Genomic DNA, 18,313 nt, shown 5'->3' on the forward strand with positions numbered 1-18,313 from the left:
AATCCTTGCTTAGTAAAGTAAAGAACTGGTTCGACAAGGATAAAGATATAGTGACTAGGGAAGGACAGTTATTGCCCCCGATCAGAACCCCGGCATCCTTCATGGTTGCGAAGTATGGGTATCATACCTGTATTTGATTAGATAACTGGGTGAAGTATACTAAGGATGATGGAGTGTTAGCGTTCCCAGAACATGGTTCATTCAATCTGGCCATACTGAGGAACTTACGGGAGCAGATGATGAATCTAGAGCCTAGGCCAACGCAGTTCGAGGCATTGACTGAATGGGAAGATGAAATGCATGAACGAGAAAAGAAGAGGGGTGGTGGTAACTACAGGTACATGTTTGGGCGAAAATATGATCGCGAAACCGATCATGACCGGATGAGAAGGTGGCGTGATGCCAGTATGACCGAGGGATTATATCCTGTAATAACGGCAGAGGAATGAGGAGGGAGAAAGTGTACAGAGAAAGAACATAATATAGAACCAAGGAGATATGGGGCAAATGAGTCTGATGATGATGTCTTAGAGGACATGCTCTATAAAAGACCACCCCCGTATAGACGAGAACAAGAGGTAGGAACAGCAGTGACCCCAATGAGAGACACCGTGAGGATTATTAAGACAGAGGGTACCACCCCTGGGTTGAAAAGCAGTTGTTCTCTGGCGGAAAGAGAAGGAGAAAGAGATATAGAGAGAGAGAGAGAGAGAGAGAGAGAGAGAGAGAGAAAGAAAGAGAGAGAGAGAGAAAGAGAGAGAAGAGAGAGAGAGAGAGAGAGAGAGAGAGAGAGAGAGAGAGAGAGAGAGAGAGAGAGAGAGAGAGAGAGAGAGAGAGAGAGAGAGAGAGAGAGAGAGAGAGAAAGAGAAAGAGAGATAGAAAGAGAGAATGAACTTGAGGATGAAAAGACCAGAGAACTAGCAAGAACTACTTTTGAACTGACAGAGAAAATCAGAGAACTGACTAAATATATTGACGCAGTTACAGTGCCCGTGACAATAGGCCCAGTTATGCCGATTTTGACAAGCAGAGGACGGGTGAGAATGGTTTGACAGTACCATATGTGAGCAATAGATTGATTGTTCCTCCGGAGCAGGCAGAAATGAGAGCAGGAGAAACACAGTGGAGAACAGGAGAAAATCAGTGGAGACATACCATATGTGGAGGAGAAATGAGTGTGCAGACTAACTCAAGTTTGAATTCTGGATGTGTGGAAGGGAACAGAGGATCAATTTTAGAACCACAAAGAGTGACAGAACCAGGGGGTGCAGAAAAATCTGTGATAACTGCTGAAGATTTGAATAATTGGCTGAAAACTTTACAAAGAAAAGAAAAAGAACCACAGGGAACTGATGTAGCTAGGCTACGTATGGAGATGGAAGAGATGATAGTAGGAACAATCCCTACAGAATCACTGAAGAATTATCAGGAAGGGGAGATCCTCTTCCTTTGCAAGAGTGTCACATGGAGAGCAAAGAACATACATGACAGGTTGAAAGGAATAGCCAGTGATTGGCAATTGACATGGATAAGGTAAAAGCTTTACAAAAACCTTACCGAGTGGATTTTACAGATAAGGACATTGAGAATATGAACAATGCAGGCCGAACAGGACAGATTAAGGAAATGATTGCTTTGCTGAAGAAATGGGGAGATGTAGAAAGGTGGAACGACAGATGGTACCGAAAGCGAGAGGATGGGGCAGATAGAACTTACTCAGCATTCCCCCTGAAAGAAAAAGAGAAGGCAGTGACAGCTTACCCCATGAGAGAGGTTCCAGGAGGTGGGTACGTACATGTCCCATGGACCAGACAGGATATATTATCATTTACGAATGACTTCCCTCGACTAAGGGAAAAGCCCGTTGAGTGGTACAAACAGGTCGACAGATTTGTAAAGCTGTCAAAAGTACTGTGGATTGACCTGAATAGTCTGTTTTATATAATTGTACCAGCAGACCTGTGGGCAGAATGTAAAATAGTCATAGACTGGCCCACTAAGGAATACCCAAGAGATCCAAAAAAAGGAGCACCAGACCAGAAGGTAACAAAGAAGTAAAAGCAGGTTATGGCCTTCTTGAAAAATAAGGTACCTCCCAAGGAAAGAGACTGGGTTAAAATAGATCGAACACACCAAGAATTGAAAGAATCAGTCCATGCTTACTATGAAAGACTGATATTAGCTTTTAAGCAGTTCAGTGGATATGAACACCTGGGTGACAAGGATCTAAGTCATTTTGTGTATGGTTTGCGACCGGAAATCAGTGAAATGATACGGCAGCACACCGTACACTGGCAGAGTAAGAAGATTGATGAGATTCTGAGACATGCAAAATACTTCAGTGATGAGATTGAGGCAAAGCAGAGGAAACTAAAAGAAAAGGCAATGTGGGCACAGGTGAAAGTTGCAGAAAGACAGGAAGCTCAGTTGGTTGAACAGGCAAATAACCCAGGAAATAAACCTAGGTTTGGTCCAGGAAAAGGAAAGGGGAACATCGAGGAAGCCAAGAAAAAGTTCCCATGCCACAATTGTGGAAAATTGGGGCACTGGAAATCCGAGTGTAAGAATCAACCGTCTACTAATGATGATAATCCATCATTGAATTCACAGGTGCAGAGTGAGGGGTGTGGTCAGCATCGACAACAGCAGAAGGCTGATAATAAGCAGAATCAGGTGCCAAAACCACCCTTGCCACAGAGAAGAGGATCTCAGAAGTACAGCCAAGAGTCGGGATTCTACGATGAAGAACAGGTAATCAAACAAAAACGCGCAAGCGCAGTTTCTCAGTACTGGCTGAAAAATGAAGGAAGTGACTCCGAGGGAGACTTCTGACGTTGCCGAAGAGAGGAAGAGGAGTGCGTACTTGGCGCAACTCTAGAAATAGACCAGGCAGGGCCTTTTGTAGATGGGAAAATTAATGGTGAGAGTGTCACTTTTCTAGTTGACACAGGGGCCACGAGATCAACTGTCAGGTCAGCTGATTTAAAGAATCTTCCTCTCTCGGATGAAGCTATCCAAGTAGTTGGTGTGTCCAACACACAGATTAAAACTCTACTTACTGAACCAGTAAGGGTTAGAATAGGGACATTTTCAGACATGCACCGATTCGTGGTGTGTGACAAGTCCTGTGAACTTGCTAGGCAGGGATCTGCTGTGCAAGATGAATTGCACTATTTTCTGTACTCCAGATGGAATAACGTTTGAGACACCTGATGAGGATGTTCTATACAGAATGACCATGGATAACAGGGAATGTGAGGCTTTGGGAACATATGCAATATTTAATCCAGATGCATTGCCCCCAGAATTGAAACAGACGGTGAAAGCAGCAGTTTGTGATTTTACTGGAGAAGATGTGGGTCTGATGAGAAATGTAGATGCAGTAAAGATTACCGTAAAAGAGGGAGTGGTTTACCCAAACATACCGCAATACAGATTGACACCTGAAATAATTGAAGGAATAACACCCATAATTTAAAAAATGATTCAGCAGGGGGTGTTAAGAGAAATATTGAGCAGCCCATGTAATTCACCGATAATGGGACTGAAGAAACCTAATGGAAAGTTCAGAATAGTACAGGATTTGAGAAAATTTAACAAGATTGTTGTGCCATGTTGTCCTATTGTGCCAAATCCATCAGTGATTTTGTATCAGATTCCCCATGATGCAGAATGGTATACGGTAATTGATTTGTGTCATGCTTTCTTTTTAATCCCATTGCATCATGACAGCCAGCCAATATTTTCTTTTAGATTTGGAGAACGGATTTTGGCATGGTGCCGAATTCCACAGGGGTATACAGAGAGCCCTTCGATATTTAATCAATTGCTAAAGAAATCTCTAGAAAGTCTGACAATGCCTGACAATTCGGTATTGGTCCAGTATATTGATGACCTACTTGTGGCATCAAAAACACGTGAAGCTTGTGAAATAGACACCATTGCTTTACTGAATCACTTGGCAGATGGAGGATTAAAAGTATCTCCAGCCAAATTGTAGTTTTGTAAGAAAGAAGTCCAGTATCTGGGACATAATATTGAGAAAGGCCTGAGAAAAGTGACCATTGACAGGATCAAAGTCATTAGAGGAATGAGAGCCCCAATGACACAAAGAGAGGTGAGAATGTTCCTGGGAATGGTGGGTTACTGTCGTCAGTGGATAAGTAACTTTTCCCTGATTGCCAAACAATTGATTAAATTGACAAAAAGTGAGGTGAAAGACCCATTAGAACTAAACCCAGAAGAAATGGCTTCATTCAGAGAATTAAAAGACAGACTATGTGAAGCTCCTGCCCTAGGAATGCCTGATTATGAAAAGGAATTTAAGCTGTACTGTAGTGAGAGAAATGGATGTGCACTTTCAGTGTTAATCCAGAAACATGGACGTCTGAGGAGGCCAATTGCCTATTTCTCAGCAACTCTTGACCCAGTAGCTGTGGGTTTACCAGGTTGCCTGAAAGCAGTAGCTGCTACCTGCAAAAGTCTGGAACAAAGTGAGGGAATCATAATGGGATACCCTGTAAGGGTATTTGTACCTCATGATGTAGCAATAATTTTGACAAGGAGCCGGACACAGTTCATGTCTCATAGTCGGCTGACTAAATATGAGAAAGTCATTCTGGGTGCAACTAATGTAAGCCTGGAGAGATGTGTGAATGTGAATCCAGCGACATTGTTGCCTGATGCTGAATGTGTGGGAGTGAGAAATGACGTTGATCATGACTGCCTGGATGTACTTGATTACTGTACAAAGCCAAGGCCAGACATAAGAGATCTGCCACTGCCTGAAAGTGATCATGTGTTGTTTGTGGATGGATCTTGCCTGAGAACAGATGAAGGAGTGTTGAGTGCTGCATATGCTGTGTGTAAAGTCTCAGAAGTTGTGGAAGCATCACCCTTGAAAGGAGTTAAATCCACTCAGGTGGCAGAATTGGTGGCACTGACAAAAGCATGCAAGATTGGGAGGAGTGTGAGAGTGACTGTGATGACTGACAGCCAGTATGGCTTCGGAGTTGTCCATGATTTTGGCCAGCTATGGCTACAAAGAGGTTTCCTGACCTCAAGTGGAACTCCCATAAAGAATGCTGAAGTGGTTGGAAAACTGCTAGAGGCGATACAGCTGCCTAAAGAACTAGCAGTTGTAAAATGTGCTGCTCATGGTCATGGTGATGATTTTGTAACTGTGGGAAACAAGTTTGCCAATGACATAGCACAATACTGTGCAAGAAACAATCATTCAATTAACAGGAGTAAAGAGCGAGAAATGTCTTCTTGTTCCTTAATGTTTACTAATGAGGTGGGAACATGGGAGGAAGTAAAACAGCTGCAAGATGAGGCAAGAGATGAAGAAATGAGAGATTGGGTGAAAGCAGGTTGTGCACCTAGAGAGAAAGATCATGTGTGGGTCTATAGGGATGGAAGACCAGTCATGCCAAATAGCATGCTATCAACAATGGCAAGGATGTATCATGGCCAAGAACACCTGGGGAGGGATGCTATGATAAGAGCATTTAAGCAAACCTGGTACAGTCCAAAGTTTAGAATGATAGCAGAAAGCCTCTGCCAGAGATGTCTGATATGTCAGCAATTCAATTTTGGAAAGAAAACAGTGGTGAGCCTAGGAACAATAGGCAGGGAGGGAGGACCCTTCACAAGAATGCAGATATACTTCATTGAAATGCCCCCAGTCAACCGATTGAGGTATGTCCTGGTGGTGGTCTGTTTGTTCTCCAGGTGGGTGGAGGCGTATCCAACAAGAAGAAATGATGGGATAACAGTGGCTAAATTACTGTTAAGAGAGTTAATCCCAAGGTACGGGTTCCCAGTAACCATTGAATCAGACAGAGGAGGACATTTTTATAATGAAATAACGGGTCTAATTTGTGAAGCATTGAGTGTACAGCAGAAGCTACATTGTGCTTACCGACCAGAGGCTTCTGGTGTGGTTGAACAAATGAATGGTACCATCAAAAACAGAATTGGCAAAATGTGCTTAGCCACAGGAATGAAATGGCCTGATGTCTTGCCTCTAGTCCTGATGACCATTAGGTCTACTACAGACATAACAACAGGTTTGAGTCCACATGAAATTATCATGGGACGTGCAATGAGGCATGCATATGTACCAGTCAACAAGTTGATGACAATAACTGATGACATGATTTTGGATTACTGTAAAGGCCTGGCTGACGCAGTTCATTCTGTGTTTCACCAGGTTGGAGAAGACGCCACCACACTTGAAAAGAAACAAGCCCATGGTCTGAGCCCAGGGGACTGGGTAAGGATAAAAGTCCACAGAAGAAGGAATTGCCTGGTTCCAAGGTGGGGAAGGCCAAGACAAGTCATCTTGACCACAACGACTGCTGTGAAGTGTGCTGGTGTGAAAAATTGGATACATGCAAGTCACACACTGAGAGTTCCAAATCCAAGAGATGGTACTGGAAAAGAATATTTTGAAGAATCAGATTCCAGTGATGATGCAGACAGTGAGGCAGTAAGAAGGAAAAAAAATCCTGAAAGTGGGGAAAGTGAGTCAAGGGAAATTTTCATCCCACCAGAAGAGGTTCTGAAGAGAACAGTGCAAACTGCAGAAGCAAGTTCAGACTCAGAAGAATTACCCGAGGTTCCAATTGACAGTGACCAACACAAAAAGAAAGAAAGAAAAGAAAAGAACATTCCAACAGAAGAGACACCTGAATCACATGGGGAAATTGGACAAGTTCCACCTGAGATAAATATTGAAGAAAAAGGGACAGACAAAGACAGTGAGGGACAGATTGCGGAAAAACCCAGAGGAGGTGTAGGGAACATCAACAACAAGCTAGGTGAAGGGACAAGTAGACAGCAAGAAGATTGCGTGTCGGAGACCCGAGGAGGGACAGAAGTAGGGAAATCTCAATTGGTGGAAAAAGAGACTGTTGGAGAAAAGGAAGTTGTTGGGGAAAAGAAAACTGTTAATGAACAAAGAGGCAACTGAGACAGAGTCTGAGGAAAGTGATGCTGAGATACATGGAGGACGAGTTCTGAGAAAGAGAACTTGGCTTGGAGAAAGAAACAATAAAGAAGGAAAACAAAAGAGAAATGCTAAAGGTGATCTCTGGCCAAATAAGATAAAGAGACTAAGATACAGACTGACACGAGTTAACTCATCGAAAGCTGAACAAGTGAACGAAGTGTCAAGTCAAAATCCAACCAAAGAAGAAGAAACAAAGATACCTGAGAGAACTAAAAGAATAAGGAAACCAAACCAGAGGTACAAGTCACCGGAATGGACGTATGTGGCACTGCCTGAACAAGGAGAAGAGGCGGACAGCCAAGGAAGTCCAGAGGAGGCTTTACTGAAGGAGGTTGTTGAAGAAGAAGCTGTGGGAATCCTGAGAGTTATCTTGTCCGACATTGGAGAAGAGACGGATGTTCAGGACCTGATACAGTTTGATGATGATGAAGAGACAGTGAAAAGGGATGAAAATCCAAATTGAGTAAATCCAAGGAAAATCACTTGGAGAAGAGAAGAAAAAGAAATACTAAAGATTAGTAGATTGTAATAATCTGTTGGGTACTTGCTGCCCTTAGAAGTTCAGTAGAGGAGTAGAAGAGGCTAAGTGAAAAGACACGGTCAAAATTAACAAAATGGCTAACACTGAGAATAAAAGTAGATGTATCTTTCTGAAAAGATGGTGCAAAATGTGCTGCTGCTGTACAGGTTTATTAATGTTGCTTTGGAGCGTACTTGCTCTTTTGATTTCATTTAGAGTCACTATAGAAATTTAGAAGGTCATACTGAGAACAAAACTAATATAGGGAAAAGTTCACAGAAAATTGTACCGACTAGAACTAGCAATATACATATACATAAGGATAGGTCAATTAATGATTTTTCTAGCAATGTTTTTTCTAAATTGTTGTATGAGTACGTAAAGACAATGGAAGTAAGGGATTGCTACGTCTGAATGCAATTACCTGCCTCTGTTTCGGAAGGAGTGACTTATCATCATCTTCCGGCTACGTATGGAATTTCCTGTAGTGTGTTGATTAGTATATTTTATCAGTTAGGGAAATTAGACTATAATATGTCTAATGTAGATAATATTCTTGGGCAGTTGCCTATGAATAAAGCACTGAATCCTGCAAAGGAAGCTAACACTTTAGGTGAGATTTTTTTAGAAACAAAGAATTAACATTAGAATATGTTTTTAGAAATAATTTAACTTGCAGTTTGAAAGGAGAAGAAAAGAATTTTCTAGGCATGGTTGAGAGAAGAAGATTGAACATGCACAAGAAAGCAGAAGGGCATAAAATGAGTGACACAATGTGGGATATTGAGAAAGAAAAGGAGTTGAAAAATGGAGCCAGTCCAACTATGGCTATAGATGCCCCACAGAAAGGAAAATTGTGCATTACCAGGAAGAGATCCCAGTATGATTATTATTTCATAGGGACGAGTGAGTGTCATGATACATACTTTATTGCAACAGGATGGGGATTTAGAGGAGGAGAAGATCCAGTTTTCCCGGGAGTGTATTATATTTGTGGGAACAAGGCTTATTACCGTTTGCCTGACCATTGGTTTGGTACATGTTATGTTGGCCTGGTCTTTCCAAAGATTTTTCACATGGATAGAGTAGATGATGCTGAACATTCTAACACATTAACACGCTATAGAAGAGAAACATGGACAGAAATTGTAGGAGATATTTTTGGAGCTTTAATTCCAGCAGTGGGAATTTCTTTGAATGCATTTCGCATTCGGAAGCTGTCAACTGTGGTGGATCGCTTGTCAACAAGCACCGCTGGAGGCTTTCTTTTGGTTAATACAGAAATGGTTGCTTTGCGTGCTATGGCGATGCAAAATCAACTTGCCCTTGACATTCTTTTGGCAAAAGAGGGTGGAGTCTGTGGAATGCTGAAAGTTCAACATTGTTGCACTTACATTCCTGACGAAAGTAAAGATCTAAAGGTTTATGTCAAAAATATTACTGATTTGCATGAAGAATTAGTACCACTGGAAGCTGAAAGTATCTGGACTAGAATGGCTAATAAGATGAATGCTATTAAGAATTTTGTAGCTAAAATAGGTAGTACCATTTTTGGTAAGATATTATTTCCATTAACCTGTGTAATTGTTACATTATTGATCCTTAGATTAGGGTGTATGTGTTGTAGATATAGAAGAAATAAAAAGATAATCATGAAAGAAAATGTTAAAAGGAGACAAAAGAAACAAGAAAGAGATCTACAAGAAATAGAATTAAAAGAGAAAGCATGTATATAGAAACTAAAAAGGAAGATGAGATGGAAACAAGGGTTTAAAAAAGTGAACAAGAAGATATTTTGAATTCTTCCAAAAGGGGAAACTAAATTGATTTTTTGGGTTTTGATTTTTGTGGTGATTAGAGATCACCAAAGGGGGGATTGATGGAGCAGGGTTTTTACTTTAAAACTGAATACCTGTTTCATTTTCGCATGTTATAATTAAAAGTACTACTGATTAATTATTAATTATTAAAAGTTTGTCAAATGTTGTCTAATCAACCTTATTAACAAATGAATTACACGTGGGAATGCTATTGCATGGCTAAAATAATAAGTGAACTAAGTTGGTGAGCAAACGGACAGAAATCGATGTTGCTAATGTGATGTTATTTTGTTTGCGCTTAAATTAAAATGCATTAATGGCTTTTTGATGTTGCAAATGGCTAGATAAATACATACACATAAGGGTATTAGCAGGGGTGTAACACTGTTTAATTATTTCCGTGCAGTAATTCTGTTTTATGTTTATTTTCACTTAAGTTGACTAATGTGGCCTACCACAAGATGGCTACCACCCGCAGCCTGCATTTGAGTTGATGGAAACTTTTGCAAGGAAGCTTCGCGCTGCCTGTGACCTTGCCCACTCGACAAAACTGAAAAGCCATGATCATGATGACAAATCCGGGATGGCTGCCAAGAGCCCCTGAACATGAAGATTGTTACGAAAAGTGAAAAATGAACTTATGAACTGTTGATCCCACCATTGGGCTACAAATTATCTTATAAAACATCCGTGGATGTATCGAATTAGTTATGAACATTCAATTTTTCTATTCATTATTTGGGACAATCTAAGTGTGAGAAAATATCGCACAGTAGCGTAAATGTACCAAGATGACATTATTTCCGCCATTCATCCGTTCTGAATTATAAATTGTAACTTTACTGAATGTAAATTTTAGTATAAATATTAGCAGACTAGAGAGGTCTAGCGCCACTTCTTCCCGAGCTGATGATCCGATGTCCCTATGCTGACGGAGAGGACGATGACTCTACATGACGGCAGGAAACTTCTACAGAGGACCGGTTCTGACTTAGGATCTGACATTGAGAAAAATGAATTCGCATTTAATTGGCTTTTCTTATAATTTTAGATAAACAAAATAATTCTGTTTGAATCTCTGTGTCGGGTGATTATTTCTGGTCATGTTTATTGAATTTATTGTGTATTCTATGAAATGTTTTTGCTAGATTTTTAAGTAGATTGGATAGGTATTAGAAGGTGTGTTTCCCCTTATACATGGCACGGATAAGAGTGGTAGGATGAATGTTGGTGTAATGGGCCCCACCAGCGTGTGTTGTGTGTATGCGTGTGTGACTGTGAGATCACTCCGTCCGTGGAAGTAGAGGGGATTCGGAAGCTCTGATCTGCACCAGTAACCCTACCAATGCTTAATATGCCTTTCAAAAACTGTGGCAAATATGAGAGTGAAGTGGTACTGCTCACACCTCTTATTCCTCACCAAGACTTAAATTCCTTTTCTCCCTACCTTTCCACATAAATCTCCACTAAGTTACCACCAAAGAAACACAAACAAAGAATTAACATTCAAGCGAATTTGCAAAGCCTAAATATGTGTGCTTAAGAGTTATCAAGACTGAGTGTGAGTTTGACTATGAAATCGCCAAAGAACTGTGCTGAGGAAATCATGGGGCTCCATGTAATAAACAATACCTGAAAGCAATTGTAGCCATGACCTTTCTTTTCTACTATTGCCATGAGGCTGAAAAGTACAACTCAGCAGATAAATATGTAATACAAATATGAAAAAGTTAATTATACCTGGAAGGACTGGTAACTTTGCATCTGAGTATCTGACAGGGCTAAAGTACTCTGAATCAAATTCTGCAGCACCAGAAAGTGAATATCATCAATACTGGAAGAAAAAAAACAAGCATGTAATCGTTACATCAATGAACCTGCAAGCTCTATGTCACCCTTCAATCAATAAGTGAAAATAAGCAACAGTCATTCTAATATCCAGTGTGGGAGTTGCAATTGTGATAGAATGTTCTAATCCCACTAAAAAATGACAAAACATTACATGTAAAAAAGGGCTATTTCCACAGAGACTGTGGATGAAGTGTGACTTATTACCAGAAAATGAATCTCATCTACATATACACAAAAATGTAAATGAAAGCACTACAGTACATCAGTTAAAGAAAATATAAACATATGGGGCACAGGCAACACTTGAGCATAAGTATTAATGTCTAAAGAGTTTAAAACCAACATGCATGAATGAAAGCCCAAAGTGAACCTTACTTACTCACCAACTAAGAGTGTCCTGCTTGTTCATCTGATTTAACTCATGCCCCACAGCCAAAACTCTGTACCTAGTAAACAAAAAACAATACCTCTAAACACAAAGAAAGCTAGTGATCTCGATACACCACAAACAATGATCCCTTTAACTGGCAATATACTGTAATATTAGGGAAGATCAAGTTAAACAATGAATAGCCTAGTATTTATTTATTTTAGAGTTTTCTATAGCGCGAACCAGACCCAAGGTAGGGTATCAGAGCGCTTTACATAAAGAGCAAGGTGTAAAACATATTAGTGAAACACATTGTATACAAAAGCATAGCATAACAGTATCAGCATATAGGAAAAGGGTCCGGGTGAATAGTAGCAGTGAGAATTCACGGTCTCGTTCACTCGAGACTAGAGGAAATTAGGAGGTTGTATAGCTGGGGCCGTAATTTTGCAGATTTAAGGTAGGAATTTGATCATCAGGAATAATTTAGATTCCCTTTTGAAGAGAGGCGTCGAGGAGATTTTTCTGATGTGTGGCGGAAGCGAGTTCCATATTATTGGCGCTGCTCCGGAAAATGCTCTGTTGGAGGTTTTAGTCTTGTTGAAACGTGAGAGTTTCAGAAGTAGATTGTCTGCGCTCCTAGAGTGTCTGTTTCCTCCCGATAAGGTAAGCTTTGGGCTAGGTACTGGGGGGTGTTGTGGTGTAGCGCCTTTGTGAGTGATGCAAGCCCTCTTTAGGTGGATTCGAGCTTCATAGGGTAGCCAGTTGAGTGCCTTCAGGTGTGGTGATATGTGGTCATATTTCCTAGATCCTGTTACGAGTCTTGCTGCGGCATTGAGACAGGCTTTTAGAGGGGCGGTAGAGATTTTGGGAAGCCCTGAGAGGGTTGTGCGTCCATATTCCAGCCTTGAGATGACTAAGGACTGAACTGCAGTTTTGAGGTCCGATTTCTCGATAAATGGCTTCATTTTTCTAAGGTAGCGGAGGTGGAACCGGGCGTTTTTAGCCAACAGCTCGATATGACTTTGCATGTTAAGGCTCTTATCCAGTGTGATTCCAAGTGATAAGGTGGAGTCTACCAGAGTCGGCGTACAGTGATCATTTTGATCCACTCCTTTGTCACCGTGGTGTTATTAGGTGGGGAGATTAAAACAAATTCAATTTTTTGTGAGTTTAGATTGAGGAAGTTGGTCGTTAGCCATTGGACCGTCTTTTCGAGAGCTAGATTCATTGTCTTTATCTCTTCAATGGAGGAGATCTTGTTGTACAGTTGGGTGTCGCCCGCGTACATGTGGAAGATGTTCGCCTGCTGAAGTAGATCGGTAAGTGGTTCGACATATAGGTTGAATAGCGTGGGGGATAGCGGAGAGCCTAGTGGAACTCCTAGTAGGTTAGGTGAGGAAGCGGAAAGATTTTTGTTGATCATGTACAATTGTGTTCTGTTTTCCAGAAAGGATTTGAACCATTGAAGAACTTTCCCAGCTAAACCCATCCTGTATTCTAGTCTTCTTATTAGTTTGTCGTGATGGACCGTATCAAAAGCTGATGAGAGGTCGAGTAGGACTAGTAGGCAGGTTTCTTTGCAGTCAAGAGCTTGAAGGGCGTTGTCTACTATGTGCAGGATGGCTGTTTCTGTGCTATGGTCAGGTCTGAAACCCGATTGGAGGATGTTCAGTAGATTGAAGTTCGTGATGTATTGGTTTAGTTGTTGCTGAACACATTTTTTTAAGACTTTAGCTAGCATGGGAATGTTGGTTATTGGTCAGAAGTTGTGGGGGCCGGAGTTGTTAGCTGTGGGTTTTTTTAGGATAGGGGTGACTTGTCGTGTTTTGAGGCAATCCGGGATGTGACCTTGAGCTAGCGAGGCATTGATGATTTTATTGCAGAGCGGTGCGATGATATGGTCGAGGTGGGGTAGGCAATTTGAGGGGACCGGGTTATTGAAGTGGTTGTTGAGTTTTGTGGTCGTTAGAATGTTTGTGATGTCATTCAGATCGTAAAGTTTGAAAGTAGACCAGTGAGAGTTATTTTTGGGCAGCGGTAGCTCAAGTAGTACAGAATTATCGGCTTGGGGTGACTGAGTTAATTGCCGCCACACTAAGCTCATGTTGGAGAGAGTTTGTTTTTGTTGTGAAAAATGAGGAAAATTCTTCACTGCTCACCTGTGATTTCGCTTTTGGGATTTGGCAAATTTTTGGGATAGTTGTTTCAGAATTTCAAAGAGTCTCTTTGGTCTATTTTTAGCCTTGTCTAGTTCTGATCTGAAAAAGTCTTTTTTTGATTGTAGAATGCTTTTATTGTAGGCGTTTCTAGATTTCTAGTGACCCAACTCTGAGTAGGTTGTAAAAGGGGATATTAACCGAACCCTATAAATACCTTACCTCAAAGTTGTTTATTTATTAGGTGCTGTAAATGTATCCTATTTCACATTTAGCTAGGAAAAGGAGGAATTACTTGTGGAATCTTTTTACCACGCAAATCCCCCCCCCCCCCATTTATTGGGTTTTTCTCACTCATTCTCTCTCGATAAAGTTGTTTGGAATAAAACACAGGGAGCAGTAATTACAAAATGTTTTAAATACGTCGCAATGCCTTCACTGTCTCATGAGGCAATAACCATATAACTAGATTCTGAAATCTGCGAAAATGTAGGGATCAAAATTTACCCCATAAATCAGGATTCCGTTCTATGAGAATGTGGCCTGGACCGATAGTGGTGACTGACTTTAGTATCCACAAAACTGCATGGAGGATGGAGAGGTCTATGATGCTCTCAAGATTCACTCTGAGGTATGTGAGGGGTCCAAATCAAAACTGGAAAAATGCTGTCACTCAACATGACTGGCATTTTAATTAACAAATGAATGATCCAAAACTAATATTGGCTCCATTGCTAATGGATGAAGAGGGCTAACCCACTGTATTTATAAAGTACTCTTGGCTAAACAAACTGAGTGCTACTCTAGCTGGCCAGTGGTTGAAGAAGCTGACCCAAAATCCATGTATAGATTTTGTCGGCTTCATTTGTAAAGGTTGCTACCAACACAGCATCATCACACCGCCCATTCAGCACCCATGTTCTTTTACTTTATTGCCAGCTTGGAATGTTACCTCTGTTACATGTCTAATAATATGCATTTAAAACAACGTTTTACTTGTGCACAATGGCAAGCAACAAGGTGTGCTCTTTCATTACTATCAATTATTAAGGGCCAAATACTAAAATACCACAAGGTGGCTGCAGTATTTGGGGTTTGCTGTTTGTACTGACAGTACATTTGAGATTATCTTCTATCTCTACTCTTTCATCTGAACCTATGATGTGATGTGAATAAAGTGAAAGTCACTGAAAAAAACATCAAGCAGTGAGCTGTATACACAACCTGTATAGCTTGCATGTCACTGTAGGTGTGTGCAGAGTACATCTGTGTGAAAGTGGAAAGGTAGGAGACTCTGGAAAGTTAAACAGATCCCAAAAAAACAGGTTTTGATAATAATGTGCTAATTCTTGTCACCATTTACATCATGGAAAGTTCTAACTAACAATTTCCATTCTAGGTGGGTAATTACATTTTTAAGTTTGCTTTTCACAAACTCAAAGTGTTTTGAAATTTAAGTGGGAATCTCCTCTGGCCGTATATAACTTTTCATGTCACACTAGATTCCCCACAGGTTTAATTTTGGTTTCCAGTGTGTCTGCCTCGCTTATCACCCTCAACAGACCCACCTCCCCACAAATGTTGTTTTCTATATTCAAGTCCAGGCAGCAGAATGTATTTCCCATACTTTAAAAAGCTCGATGTTCAAATATACATATATACACATCTTCGACAGGGATATTATGTTTTAGTAAACCCTGTCCATCTACTTAATTGCATCGACTACAAGAGAATTATTAAAAACGTATAACTTGGCCATCTCAAAATGTTCAAGGTTGCTTACCCCATTAATCCCTTAGTCTTCCTAGACTGTCAGGTGATGCTGAAGTCTATCTATATCCATCTCATCACTGCTGGTGTTTCTAGTGGCAAGATAATGTAGCACCCACGCACAATTTCATGACATTGAGAGATAGAACATCTCCTTGTACAGAGAATTGAATCAAATCTAATTTCCAACTCTTTTCTGCACGTCCCTCAATATGTTCACCTTCTTCAGCTCTCATAGCCAGATTAGAATGTATTTAGTCAGTTTGTTCTTCCAATCCATTACCTTTCTGTCTTGTCTCAACTCTGCAATTACTTGGGGATGTTCGCTCTAAAGGCTTGACCACAAAATATCCCTCTCTAAGCCAATGGCTGACTCCTCGAGAGGAGCAGGGTCAGTATTGTTCTACATAACACAAACATTTATATACAATATAGAGTGGTATGGTGGGTAAAAAAACAGGTTGGAATGCTACACACATCGACTGCTCGTGGTTTAGAGTATTTGCAAGTATTCACCCCATCATCCTTCGTACATTTAATTCTCTCCAAAACGAACACTGCAGCATACTTTGGTTTGCTAATACTTTGTGCACCCACACTAGACAAAACCAAGAGTCATTCTCCCGATTTTGCAAAACCCGGAGAGAGAACGAATACAAAAATAAAATAAAAATAGACAAAAGTGATATAGTGCGGACCAGGAGAACTTAATGCTGCATTATTGATGAATGGGCAGGTATGCTTTCCCACTTACAAATAACTCTCCCCACTTTGTGTTACAGACCATGGAGAGAATAAAACAAGCATTGGCAAAGCCAATAGGTCTCGCTTTTGGAACCTTATAAGTGTTTAGTTATGCAACTGTTGCATGGCTAAACACTTATAAGGTCCCAAAGGCGAGACCTATTGGCTATGCCAATGCTTGTTTGTTTTACTTCCTGTGCTGTACGGTTGAATTAATTATTAATAAATATGTGTGTTCACACAGTAATTAGATTAATGGATAATACGGATGGATAACTCATAACTGAGTAGCTGGGTGGATTTTAAATAAATAAATATAGGGTTTGATCGATGAATGGAGAAATTATGGAAAAGGCGAGAAAAAAAGGAAATCACAATACAAACACGCGCGCGTAAGGTCTTTTCCCATCAAGGGTTTTTCCTCGACTTTCCTGTTACTTACTATACTACTGGTCTGCAGTTGTCTGTCGGCAGTGAGCGAGGCAGATACAGAAATAGAACGATCAATAGTTTTTCAGTTCTAGACTGGCGGGTTAATGTGCAGGTGACCGAGAAACGGAGCATTAGACACTGAGAGCTTTGTCTGCACAAGATATATATCTTCAGATCTCTCCAGGCCGCATCCACCGCCCATGAATCTCTTCTTAAACAGGAGCCCGGTCGCCGTTGTGATGAGCGCTCAGTTTTTGTTTGTTACTGGTAGTTTGTAAATAACCGTTAAAAGCAGAAAATCTGTTGCCTCATCAGAATGAGAGGCCGTGTTTTCCGTGAATTATTAATTACGCGGATCAAATAAGTGCTTGGTTTTTTGGTACACCTTGGAGTTGGCTCTTAGTCGGGGCGGTGGGGGTCGTTTCTCGGAGGCGAGTCACGGGCACGCGCACGCATGGTTCTAAGCCGTAGTAGGGGACCCCAGCCCTCATTAATGCGCTGATCCGGAGAGGTCCATTAAGAGGGAGCTTCGCACAGTCACCTTGGCCACCGGAGCCCGCCAGGGCTACCAAGCGGCACGAATGGGAGTCGCTAATTACAAGAAACCATTTATGGCAACGAGGCTGGGGTGAAGGAGACTCCCCCGGGAGGGGCTGCAAGGGGTGGGGGGTTGAGAGTCACATAGGACTGGGGAAGACCCAACGAAGTGATGAGGGTATTTGGGGCGAAGGATGGGGGGGGGGGGGCTGACGATTGGAGGTGGCGGGGGAGGGGAAGACCTAATTAATAATGGGGTTGAGGGGTGGGCTGGGGTGCGGTGAGTGAAGGGGACTGCAGAGGTGGGGGCGCCGAAAAAGATAGACAGAACGAGGCTGCAGTGTAACCTTGAGAAGAATAGTTGGGCTTCAGGTGGGCTTGTAAAATCTAGGGTGGGGTCAGGGAGGATCCCGGAAAAAGGTAGAACTGGGGCTCGTCGGTGAGAAACTTCCAAGTGACTTAAAGGGCATTCCAACAGGAAGGAGTGAGCGCTCGCCCACCACGAGGCGCCTGTTCTACCTGCAGGGGACCCTTACAAATGACGACCCATACTTGCGAGAAATAAATAACCTCACGGTGTGGGAGAGACCAGGCTAGGAGTCAGCACGAGGGGAATTGTGAACAGTGTATGGACCCTCTGCCTCCGTTCCACCATCTCCCCCCACCACCCCCGCCCCACCCAGGCTAGGCAGAGCTCGGGGGTCACGTCCACTGAGCCACATTTCGTCCACCCGGGAAACGTTTACTAAGCACCAGTTCTGAATTAACTCGATTGTGAATGAATCTGAAAGGAGATACATACAATTGTTGATTAAATCACGCGCACATAAACAATGTATACTGGGGCGTTCTATGACACTGCTTCTAATATATAATTTATTTTCGGGAAAAGTTCTATGCATAATGGAAAACCTGTATTGTTTCCAAGAATGCATCTCTGGGTTCTGGTGAAATGTATACATGCATATATTGAGTCACGCGCAGGTACACTCTAGCTCTGAAAAGAGCGTTTATATATGTAAAGTAATTTTCCAAATGTGTGCCGAAGAAAGCACCTTCACTCAACAAGAGCTTTATCCTTTAAACAGGCCTGAT

The 18,313-nt window shown here is 41.5% G+C and overlaps 1 protein-coding gene across 2 annotated transcripts in view; it reads right to left on the reverse strand.

Moving 5' to 3' along the window:
- GTF3C1 (general transcription factor IIIC subunit 1) overlaps window positions 1-18,313 on the reverse strand; it is a 1,956,011-nt gene that overhangs the window by 603,954 nt on the left and 1,333,744 nt on the right. For both annotated transcript variants that reach the window (XM_085632176.1, XM_085632175.1), the window contains exons 28-29: window positions 11,590-11,652; window positions 11,096-11,189 (exon numbers count right to left, since the gene is read on the reverse strand). In XM_085632176.1, coding sequence (XP_085488302.1) covers window positions 11,096-11,189; window positions 11,590-11,652 — 157 coding nt within the window. The remainder of the gene's footprint in view (window positions 1-11,095; window positions 11,190-11,589; window positions 11,653-18,313) is intronic.

The sequence above is a fragment of the Triturus cristatus genome, chromosome 10 (genome assembly GCF_964204655.1).
Source record: "Triturus cristatus chromosome 10, aTriCri1.1, whole genome shotgun sequence".
NCBI classification, from domain to species: Eukaryota; Metazoa; Chordata; class Amphibia; order Caudata; family Salamandridae; genus Triturus; species Triturus cristatus.